Here is a 10,875-nt window from a genome sequence, read left to right as displayed (position 1 = left end):
TCCACGAGAAAAACTGCCCCAACCTTTTGGCACATTAATGTTAGAGCTGGGATTCATCTGACCAATATCAATTACAAATTATGGGTATAAACCAAACTTGCATTTTACCCATCCTAGGGAAATTGAAAACTTTAACCTCAATTGACTTTTTGATAGAGATTTTATTTTTGACAGAGTAAACACATACAATTTTATTCAAAAAAATTTTTAGACAACTATATTTTAAATTGAAAGTATTTTTGTATAATGATATTAGTTTTATAAATTATTTTATAAAAATTCTCTTCATTTAAAATAAGGTTGTATAAAAAGTTGTAAAACCTATTGTGAAAATGGTTGTATGAGTATTATTTCCCTTCTTACTATAATTTCTTTAATCAACATAATTTTATTTCAAATTAAAAGAGTACGATAAGAGAGAATGGAGTACAGTAATTTTGTTCTTTTTGTACAATTCTACAATCTCAACACTTGTTGTTAATGTCGTGTTTCGTACGTTTCAACTCGTTTGGTTCCATCTTTTTGAGTCTCTGCTTGTCTCAGATTTTGCCTTCTGCTGGGGCACAAACGAGTGGCGATGGTAAGGTACAATCATCCACTATAAGGCATACCGCGTTCACCCTGCCACTTGGAGGCACCTCTTCCAAGGTATGTTATTGCCTCTCTTCTGCAACATCTCCTCCTCCAATTCTAGGAGCTTTGCTTCTTTGTTGGTGAGCTTCCATGTTCGTCAACACTATTGTTCTTTGAAGACTCGAGTTGTCTAGATCGGGCTGTCGCAAGGGCTTACGAAGTACACTCAATATCTACAAAGATCCCACAGACGGTGTCACTACTAATGTCGTATTTTTTACGTCATTAAACTAAGTTCTAGCAACTCGGGTCTTCAAAGTTAGGCATGTGAAAACAAAAAAGAAAGAAGCTGGGAGATGGCGGCCTTGAGGTTGGAGAGTCTCCAATGCTAAAGTCAGTAGAATATTTTAAAAGTTTGTAAATAATGAGAAAGTCTAGAGAGAGTTTTTCTCGTACCTGAGGATTATTATTTATACCAGGAGTTTTGGGGGAGGGGCAGATCATGCCTGCCCCAGTGGGACCTACATCTTCACTACCGTTCCATTTATCAGAGTCTTTTAATGCGGCGTGGCTTCTTGATTGCTTTATTTTGCAAGCTCTGTTGGCCGTCCGTTGATGTTCCATTGTTAGAATATTAAAGGTTTTATGTCTTTCTCATTCTGTCCTATATGAGTCCCCATGAGCGAGATGCGACCGAGCAATATTAGGTCTGTCCATCCCATTATCCATCATTGCTTACTTTTCCTTATAGGCAAGTTGTTTTGTGGACAAGTTTGGGCCCTAAGGCTAGGTATCAAGGCAAAACCTATTACCCTCGGCCAAGAGCCTAGTAAGCTTATGAGTGAGGGGGAAATCTCCTTAGATGTATGAGTAAAAGATAAAATATGAATGATCTCGCTCTTAAAAGAAAAATAAAGATATTTCAAGAATAAATTGCCCAAAAAGAATACTAATAATATTTTTTTATTTATATCTTCATTTTTTCAATCGAATCAATGCTACAGTGGTTTAAATTAAAAATTATTGAGAATATAAATAAATAAATAAATAAATAAAATTCAAGATCAAAGTGATCAACTATAACATTTGTAAAAAATAAGAAAAATTTTATTTATCATATATTTTTTCATCATCTCATAATGTGATATTAGATTATAGATTTGCAAGTAAAATATAATAAATAATATCTAATTATCTAAGGAAAACACTATAGACACAAAGGACTCCCACAAAAGGATCCCACACACTGACGTGGCACAGTGTGTCACGTTTCTCTTTTGAGGGCTGCTACAGACACAAAGTGATCCCACAAACCGATGTGGCACACTCACAATGTGTCAAGTCTCCCCACTTTTTTTTTTCTTTTTTCCTCCCTTCCGCGTCTCCCCTCCCCTCCTCTCTCCGCTTGTCTCCACCGTTCGCGTCGCTGTCATAGTGGTCGGGGACCACCTCAGGGCCGACAGAAGCTACCGGCGGTCCAAGCGGCAACGTCTCCCACTCATGGCAGCGCGCGAGCCCCTCCCCTCCTCCCTCTTTCCCTCTCTGTCTCGGCCCGTCTCCACCATTCGCGTCGCCTCCATGGTAGTCGGGGACCACCTCAGGGCCGACAGAAGTGGCCGGCGGTCCAAGCGGCAGCGTCTCCCACTCATGGCAGCACGCGAGCCCCTCCCTTCCTCCCCCTTTCCTTTTCTATCTCGGGCCGTCTCCATCGTTCGCGTTTGCCAATCCTGAGGTGGTCCCCAACCACCATGGTGGCAACGTGAACGGTGGAGACGGGCCGAGACAGAGAGGGAAAGGGGGAGGATGGGAGGGGGCTTGCACGAGAGGAGAAAAAAAAAGCAAGGAAAAGAAAAGAGAAAGAAAATACTATAGACACAGAGGACTCCCACAAAAGGATCTCATATACTGACGTGGCACAGTGTGCCACGTCTCTCTTTCTTTCTTTTTTTTTCCTTGCTTTTTTTTTCTCCTCTCGTGCAAGCCCCCTCCCCTCCTCCCCCTTTCCCTCTCTGTCTCGGCCCGTCTCCACCGTTCACGTTGCCGCCATGGTGGTTAGGGACCACCTCAGGGTTGGCAAATGCGAACAATGGAGACGGGCCGAGACAGAAGAGGAAAGGGGGAGGAAGGGAGGGGCTCGCGTGATGCCATGAGTGGGAGACACTGCCACTTGGACCTCCGGTGGCTTCTGTCGGCCCTGAGGTGGTCCCCGACTACCATGGAGGCGATGCGAATGGTGGAGACGGGCCGAGACAGAGAGGGAAAGAGGGAGGAGGGGAGGGGCTCGCGCGCTGCCATGAGTGGGAGACGTTGCCGCTTGTACCGCCGGTAGCTTCTGCTGGCCTGAGGTGGCCCCCGACCCCCATGGTGACGACGCGAATGGTGGGGACGGGCTGAGACAGAGAGGGAAAATGGGAGGAGGGGAGGGGCTCACGTGCTACCGTGAGTGGAAGACGCTGCCGCTTGGACCGCTAACGGCTTCTGTCGGCCCTGAGGTGGTCCCCGACCACTATGACAGCGACGTGAACGGTGGAGATGAGCGGAGAGAGGAGGGGAGGGGAGACGCCGAAGGGAGGAAAAAAGAAAAAAAAAGTGGGGAGACGTGACACATTGTGAGTGTGCCACATCGGTTCGTGGGATCACTTTGTGTCTGTAGCAGCCCTCATTATCTAATGTCACATTATAAGATAATGAGATAATGATAAAAATTGAGATGATGTGTAATATTATAAAAAAATTAATATGGCAATATATATATTTATTATCCACTCCATCTACAGGCCAATGGTAGTCGCCGCTCGCTCAAAACTGAGCAGTGTAAATTCTTTGGTTCTTCACCATCTCCGCTAAACCCTTTCGAAGCAAGACAATTTTCTTTCCCGCGGAGCAAATATACCAGACTCGGCACCAACGAAGAAGAAATGGACTCTCTGAAGTCCTCCTTCCTCCTCTCTATCACCCCACTTTTTCCTTCTCCACAACCACCTTCAACAAAACACAAAATCACTATCCACTCTTCTGTCACCCCGGACCCCTGGTCCCTCAGCGATGGAAACGACCCCAGCAAGCCCAAACCCAGGTCCAAGAATCCCAAGAATCCACTCTCAGACGACAACGCCCGCCGCATCATCAAGGCCAAGGCCAAGTACCTCAGCCAGTTGCGCAAGAATCAGGGCCCCCGCGTCCAGACGCCCAGATGGATCAAGCGGAGCCCGGAGCAGATGGTGCGGTACCTCCAGGACGACAGGAACGGCCGCCTCTACGGAAGTCACGTCGTGGCGGCGATAAGGCACGTGAGGGCATTGGCGGAGAAGGGTGAGGGTGGGTACGATATGAGGCAGGTCATGGCCTCGTTCGTGGGGAAGCTGAGTTATAGGGAAATGTGTGCAGTGTTGAAGGAACAGAAGGGGTGGAGGCAGGCCAGAGACTTTTTTGCTTGGATGAAACTTCAGGTTGGTACTTGGTTGCTTGGCGTCTTTTCGGAAGTTTTAATTTTGGTGAATTTCATATAGGTCTTTGGAAATTGTAAATATCTGTTTTTTTTTTAATTAATTTACGATTTTTTTCTTGGAGAAAGTCTAGATGGGTGGGTTTATTATGGGTTTCTTGTTAGTGGGTCTTTCGTATGTTGTACTGGAAAATTATTATTGATATGCTTCGTTTTGGTCCTCATATTCTGTGTTGGTGTTAATATCGTTTGCTGAACTTATATACGAGTTTTATTGGTGTTAATAATTTCATCAATCGAGTTTGTATTTGTTCCAAAGCAATGATGTTTATATTCTTAATGAGTGCTTTGCTATCATCATGAATATCTGATAGTCGAAGTTTCATTATTTTTTTTTTCTTCCAAAAGCGTGGAGATTAATTTAGTGTAATGATAGATTTCCGCTCGAACAGTTAAGCTATCGCCCCAGTGTTATTGTCTACACAATTGTCCTGCGCATATATGGGCAAGTTGGAAAGATCAAGCTGGCTGAAGAGACCTTCTTGGAGATGCTTGAAGCAGGATGTGAACCGGATGAAGTTGCTTGTGGTACCATGCTCTGTACGTATGCCAGATGGGGACGTCATAAGGCTATGTTGTCATTTTTTTCTGCTGTACAAGAAAGGGGAATTACACTCTCCGTTTCTGTTTTCAATTTTATGATGTCCTCCTTGCAGAAGAAATCACTACATGGAAAGGTCGTAGAAATTTGGAGGCAAATGGTGGATAAAAGGGTTGCACCCAATAGTTTTACTTATACAGTAGTCATAAGCTCACTTGTTAAAGAAGGTCTTCATGAGGAGGCTTTTAGGACTTTTACTGAGATGAAGGATGTTGGGTTTGTCCCGGAGGAGGTTACTTATAGCCTACTTATTAGCTTGAGTACCAAAAGTGGTAGCCGAGATAAAGCACTGAGATTGTACGAGGATATGAGATCTCAGAGAATAGTTCCAAGTAACTACACTTGTGCTTCACTTCTGACTTTGTATTACAAAAATCAGGATTATTCTAAAGCACTTTCTCTCTTTCTGGAAATGGAAAGAAGAAAAATTGTAGCTGATGAAGTAATCTATGGTTTGCTCATAAGAATATACGGAAAACTTGGTCTTTATGAAGATGCCCAAAAGACATTTGAAGAGACTGAGCGGCTGGGCTTACTAAGTGATGAGAAAACATATTTAACAATGGCACAAGTCCATCTCAATTCAGGACATGTTGAGAAAGCCCTGAAAGTTATTGAGCTAATGAAGTCAAAAAACATTTGGTTCTCAAGGTTTGCTTATATTGTCTTGTTGCAATGTTATGCTATGAAGGAAGATTTGAACTCTGCTGAAGTCACTTTTGAGGCTCTATCCAAAACTGGACTTCCTGATACTGGCTCTTGTAATGATATGCTCAAGTTGTACGTAAGACTAGGCATGATGGAAAAGGCCAAGCATTTTGTTGCTCAGATAAGGAAAGATAAAGTAGATTTTGATGAAGAACTTTACAAGACAGTTATGAGAGTATATTGCAAAGAGGGAATGCTAAGAGAGGCTGAACAGCTATTAGAGAAGTTGGGCACTGAGAAATCGTTCAAGGATAATCAGTTTTTCCAAACATGTTTTAGGACTGTGTGTGACAACAGGGTAGATGAGCAACTTGATGAAAAAGATTTGGCCTTGGACCATCCTGACACCATGGCCCTTGTGCTGATACTGAATTTGTACATGGCAGATGTCAATTCCAAGAAAACAGAAGAAATACTGAAGTTGTTACTTGCAACTGCTGGTGGCTTGTCAATTGTGAACCAGCTTATTAACAACTTCATTAGAGAAGGCAAGTAAGGTTGATTAATGTTTCTTTTAATGATAAAAATGTAATTGTTTTGTGCAAGTCCGTAGGAGTAAGAGCTTGTTGACTTTTAATCTATATCTGCTGAAATGAACCAAGGTTGAGATTGATTTCTACACAGGTGATGCTCTTAAAGCAGAAACTCTTACAGGTCAATTGATCAAGCTAGGCTGTAGACTGGAGGCTGCCACAATTGCTTCTTTGATTAGTTTATATGCAAAGCAACACAAGTTGAAAAAAGCTCAGGAAGTTTTTGCAGCTGTTCTAGATTCCCCTACTTATGAGAAAATAATATACAAGTCAATGATCGATGCATATGCCAAATGTGGCAAACCAGAGGAAGCGTACTCGCTTTACAAACAAGTAGCTGAGAAAGGGCATGATCTGGATGCTGTTGCCATAAGCATTGTTGTGAACGCTTTGACGAGTAGTGGTATGAGCTGAAAACTTAGCAGACTAACAAAAGTTTTCCATTTCTCAATTTACAGTGGTAATCAGATGGTAATGGCGTCAAGCAATGTGCAAAGCACTTGTCTGTTTTATGAATGATGTGGTTCGAAACTACTGTGCATGTTATTTGAGTTCAAAGTCATAAAATAGGTTTTGAATTTTTTTTAATTCTAAAAAATGTATATTAATAAAGAGAAATGATTTGTACATGCCCTAAATATACAAGCCCCATACAAGCCCTTGTAAAAAAGTAGACCCCACCTAAAAAAAGTGTAAAAAAAAAAACTATTCTTTTTAAGTTTTTTACAAAGAGCTTGTATGGGGATTGTCTATTTGAGACTTGTATCTAGTATTACTCATTAATAAATATGATTTTACCTATCAGGTGCAAGTTGTAAATACCTGTTTTTGCAAAACCTGTGCTTGCAGATGTAGATATACAAGAAATATACTTCAAGCAGAACTTCGCATATATCAGGCTCTTAGAAATTGCACCTTTAGTTGAAGAGCCATTTTTCCAGTGAAAAAAAAAAAAAAATCCTCAAAATTTTAGTTGTCTACAGAAATTTATAATGTTATACATCAAAATCCTCAGAAATTAGCTTATATCACGTTATGCATCTGAATGCCCATCTGGATATGATTTCATGACATATAATCTTTTTCTCAAACTGCCCATTTTTATTTGGAATTAAATCCCCACCATCATAACCTTTGTCATTTGGCAGTAAGTTACCTTAGTGTCCCCAAGGTCAAAGGTTCAAAGAATGGTAGATGAAGGATGAAAAATATTCCAACCATTATGGTCAAAGGCATACACTGAAAATAAACAATTATGACCCATGAGGTAGTTGCATCACATGCTTGGCTCACTGCAATAATTCTTGTGCTAATTTCAATTGGTAATAACAGTAACGTCCACAGGCAAACACCAAGAGGCAGAAAATATCATCCGTAAGAGTTTTGAAGGCAGCTTAGAGCTTGATACTGTGGCGTACAATACTTTTATCAAGGCAATGCTAGTAGCAGGTTGATATAAAGCATTTCAGCCATTTATTGAGGCTAGTATATGCTTAATGCATACAATAACCCATAAACTTCCTTTTGCAGGTAAATTACATTTTGCTTCCAGCATCTATGATCGCATGCTCTCCTTGGGAATTTCTCCATCAATTCAGACATATAACACCATGATCAGGTAAGGGTTTAATGTTATTCTGTTCGATTTGAAGTCAAGTTACTCAAAGAATCATGTTCACATCCTGGTGACGATGTGTTCTTCATGCTGGTTACTTGTGTTGATAGTGTGTATGGCCGGGGTCGGAAGTTGGATAAGGCTGTAGAGATGTTCAATGCAGCTCAGAGCATGGGTTTGACTCTGGATGAGAAGGCATACATGAATTTGATTAGCTATTATGGGAAGGCTGGTATGGTTTTACTTAACATCTCAGTCATTATTAGTGAAGGCATGAAAAGAAAACTTAATTTCTCTTGAATTGCAATAGTTATATTGGCTTCATTCTCGGTGAGGAAGAACATCAATAAGCAATGCGATTCCAGTTTATTTGGTAGGAAATTTAGAGGAGACAGATTCATTTCGAATCATATATGGCAGATTTATTTCCCCCTCTTCTTTTCTCCATATCCACTTTTTGATCTATATGTGGTGGTATGAAGTTATAGTCTACCAAACCTCACAGCGTTATTCTATTTTGTAGGTAAGAGGCATGAAGCTTCCCAGTTATTCACCAAAATGCAGGAAGAAGGGATAAAACCTGGGATGGTATGCGCACATTTTTAAATATTGTCCAAACTTACAAGATTACGATGGAAGGAAATAATAGCACATTGATGGTAGATAGAGGGAAAAAAAGAGGCATATTAGTGGGAGATAGTTTTGGAGGGTGAGCGATGTCATAATGTCCCTTAATTCCATGAATTCAATTTACTTTTTTCAAAAAAGCTTCTTGATATTCTTATATAAAAGAAAAAAACTTCTTGATATTGATTGAAAGCATGATTTTTTTTTAAAATTTAAAAGACGGCAACATCCAAGTTTATTTATCTATGACTGTACACCCTGTGCTGTCATTTATGATTTTTGGTTGGATACAATGCTGTTAGACACTAAAAATCTTTTTTTTAATAAGTTGTTAGACGGTATAAAATGATGTCTGCATATGGTACCATGCCCTTTTCCTGTTTTGCACTGCCCAATTTAATTGATTAATGGGGCACTACAGTTCATAATATGTTGTAGACGGTAAATCGTTGCCATCACATTATATTTGTGAGAAGATTAGACGTGCACAATAAAGTGTTTGATTCTTTTCTTTTACCGGAAAATGCAGGTAAGCTACAATATTATGAGCAATGTATATGCTGCCGCAGGACTTTATCGTGAAGTAGATGAACTTTTTCAAGCCATGCAGAGAGATGGTTGCTCACCCGACTCCTTTACCTACCTTTCCCTTGTTCGGGGTTACACTAAGGGTTTGAAATACACAGAAGCTGAGGAAACCATTGATTCTATGCAGAAAAGAGGCATTCCCCCTTCTTGTGCACATTTTAACCTCTTACTCTCTGCTCTTGCAAAAGCAGGCCTGATCGTGGAAGCTGAAAGGGTTTACAAAAAGCTTCTCACAGCTGGTTTATATCCTGACCTTGCATGCAATCGGACCATGCTCAGAGGTTACATGAACTATGGATATGTGGAAGAAGGCATCAAGTTTTTCGAACGCATATTTGGGTCTGTGGAAGCTGACAGGTTTATTATGAGTGCAGCTGTGCTCTTTTACAAGTCTGCAGGAAGAGATCTCAAAGCTGAAGGTGTATTAAATTCCATGAACAGTTTAGGAATCCCGATCCTTAATGACCTTGAAGTTGGAATAAAGCTGAAAACCTCCTAACACAACTAACTATTTGGTAATGGAATGCGGCTTATTAGAAAGAAATGCCGTGAATGGTGCCATTGGTTCAGGTAGTTTATTGCTAATAGTCCCTGCCATAATGGAATAGCAAAGAGGTCCTCGTCTATCAAGACTCATTTGAGAGGATGCCAACTTTGACCTAAGGGTCTGTGCAGCAAATGTAATGTGGTTGCATGCTTTGCGACTGTTGCTTGTCTGTTGTTCGGACCCTTAAAAAGTGGTGGCTTGAAGACACCCTTTGACAATGGAATGTGATGATCAATGACTGGGGAAACTTGGCAATCTTGCTGGGAGGCCATCGTCACACCGGGATTTCTTGTGTCGATAACATCAAATGAATTGGAGTTTCACATTATATCTGCGTTACTGAAGTCTCCATATTGTGATATGGTATTTAAATGTGCCATGATTCCTAATGGCAGTTTTGCGATGGTGGATTGATATGACATACAGATTTCTCCCCTGTTGATTGCTGCCCCAAGCTTCGGTTTCTTCCCTTTTTTCTTTGTTTTTCCTCTTGTTTTGCAGGATTTTGGAAGTCAGATTTACTTACGCCCATCATCGAGTTCAGTTGCATGAGCAAGAGCTGATTGATACTGATACAGTAGTTGAATGGAAAGCTTGATTTATTGAGATATATCCTCATCTACGCATCCTTCTTTTTTCCCACAAATCTTCCTTAATTCTAAAATGTATCAATTAATCCATTCTACAAGGGAATAGTCATCACGCTCTTTGATTGGAACTTTGATGTGATTTTTCAACAATTAAGGAGCTAAGTTATACTTAGAAAATCTGTGTGAGGAAGTGAACTAATAGGTTAGACGGAGTTCATAAACTGTGTGATGAAGAGTTGGAGCGGAAGAAGCAGATGAAATTTTAATCACTCCTTTTTATCTCAAAAAAAAAAAAAACAAAGTGCTATGTTTTAAACACTTACCAAAAGAAAATTTTAAAGTAATTTTTTTAAAAAATAATTGCTAAGCATTTTTATTATTAAAAAAATCATTTTTTTTAAAACTTTGTAAGGTTAATACGTCAGACAATTTCAGTAAGCTTTTTTAATTTATAAATATTTATTTTGGCCACAATTTTTAATTTATAAAACCTCGGGTTTCCTAGCGTCCTCCAAAGAGATTTATCAATATTTTTTTTTAAAAAAAATTAAATTAAATTCATTGGAGAAAAAAAAAAGACAAAAAAAAAAAAAAGCTTTTTAAACGTTCAATGAAAACAATTTGTTTGTCAAATGTGAAAATAGATTTCATCTCAAAATTCTCATCTTATCTATTTCATGTTATTTCATATTATCTTAATATTCAAAGAATAATTCTACTTGATCACTTGTTTGAAAATTGATTTTATCTCAAAATTTTCATCTTATATCATCCCATCAGTTTTCCAAACATAATTCAAATATAAAATTTTCAAACTACTCATTACAATTTTTTCAAATTCTTCAATAAAAATAATATTATAAAACTATATTCTAACAATATTTTTAACTTTATAATATTTTTTATTTAACTTTATCTCTCTCATTTTCCAAAACCTAAAAAATACTCAACTAAAACTATTTCACTACTATTCACAAACTATCTTTAT

General features: G+C 39.3%; 1 protein-coding gene across 3 annotated transcripts; it reads left to right on the top strand.

Moving 5' to 3' along the window:
• The first annotated feature begins 3,370 nt into the window (after window positions 1–3,370).
• LOC108988304 (pentatricopeptide repeat-containing protein At5g27270-like) lies at window positions 3,371–10,034 on the top strand. 3 transcript variants are annotated; one of them, XM_035684674.1, is made up of 8 exons: window positions 3,371–4,022; window positions 4,471–5,875; window positions 6,012–6,323; window positions 7,253–7,369; window positions 7,451–7,538; window positions 7,646–7,767; window positions 8,059–8,123; window positions 8,692–10,034. In XM_035684674.1, exons 1-8 carry the CDS (start codon window positions 3,492–3,494, stop codon window positions 9,247–9,249), a joined length of 3,198 nt encoding a protein of 1,065 aa, XP_035540567.1. In that variant the 5' UTR covers window positions 3,371–3,491; the 3' UTR covers window positions 9,250–10,034. The 3 variants fall into 3 exon arrangements, with proteins under 3 accessions (XP_035540567.1, XP_035540568.1, XP_035540569.1); XM_035684675.1 differs by having other exon boundaries at window positions 7,265–7,369; window positions 8,692–10,033; XM_035684676.1 differs by having other exon boundaries at window positions 4,455–5,875; window positions 8,692–10,032.
• Window positions 10,035–10,875: the final 841 nt, after the last annotated feature.

This window comes from Juglans regia, chromosome 13 (genome assembly GCF_001411555.2).
Source record: "Juglans regia cultivar Chandler chromosome 13, Walnut 2.0, whole genome shotgun sequence".
Classification (NCBI taxonomy): Eukaryota; Viridiplantae; Streptophyta; class Magnoliopsida; order Fagales; family Juglandaceae; genus Juglans; species Juglans regia.
This window is presented reverse-complemented; position numbering and strand designations above follow the sequence as displayed.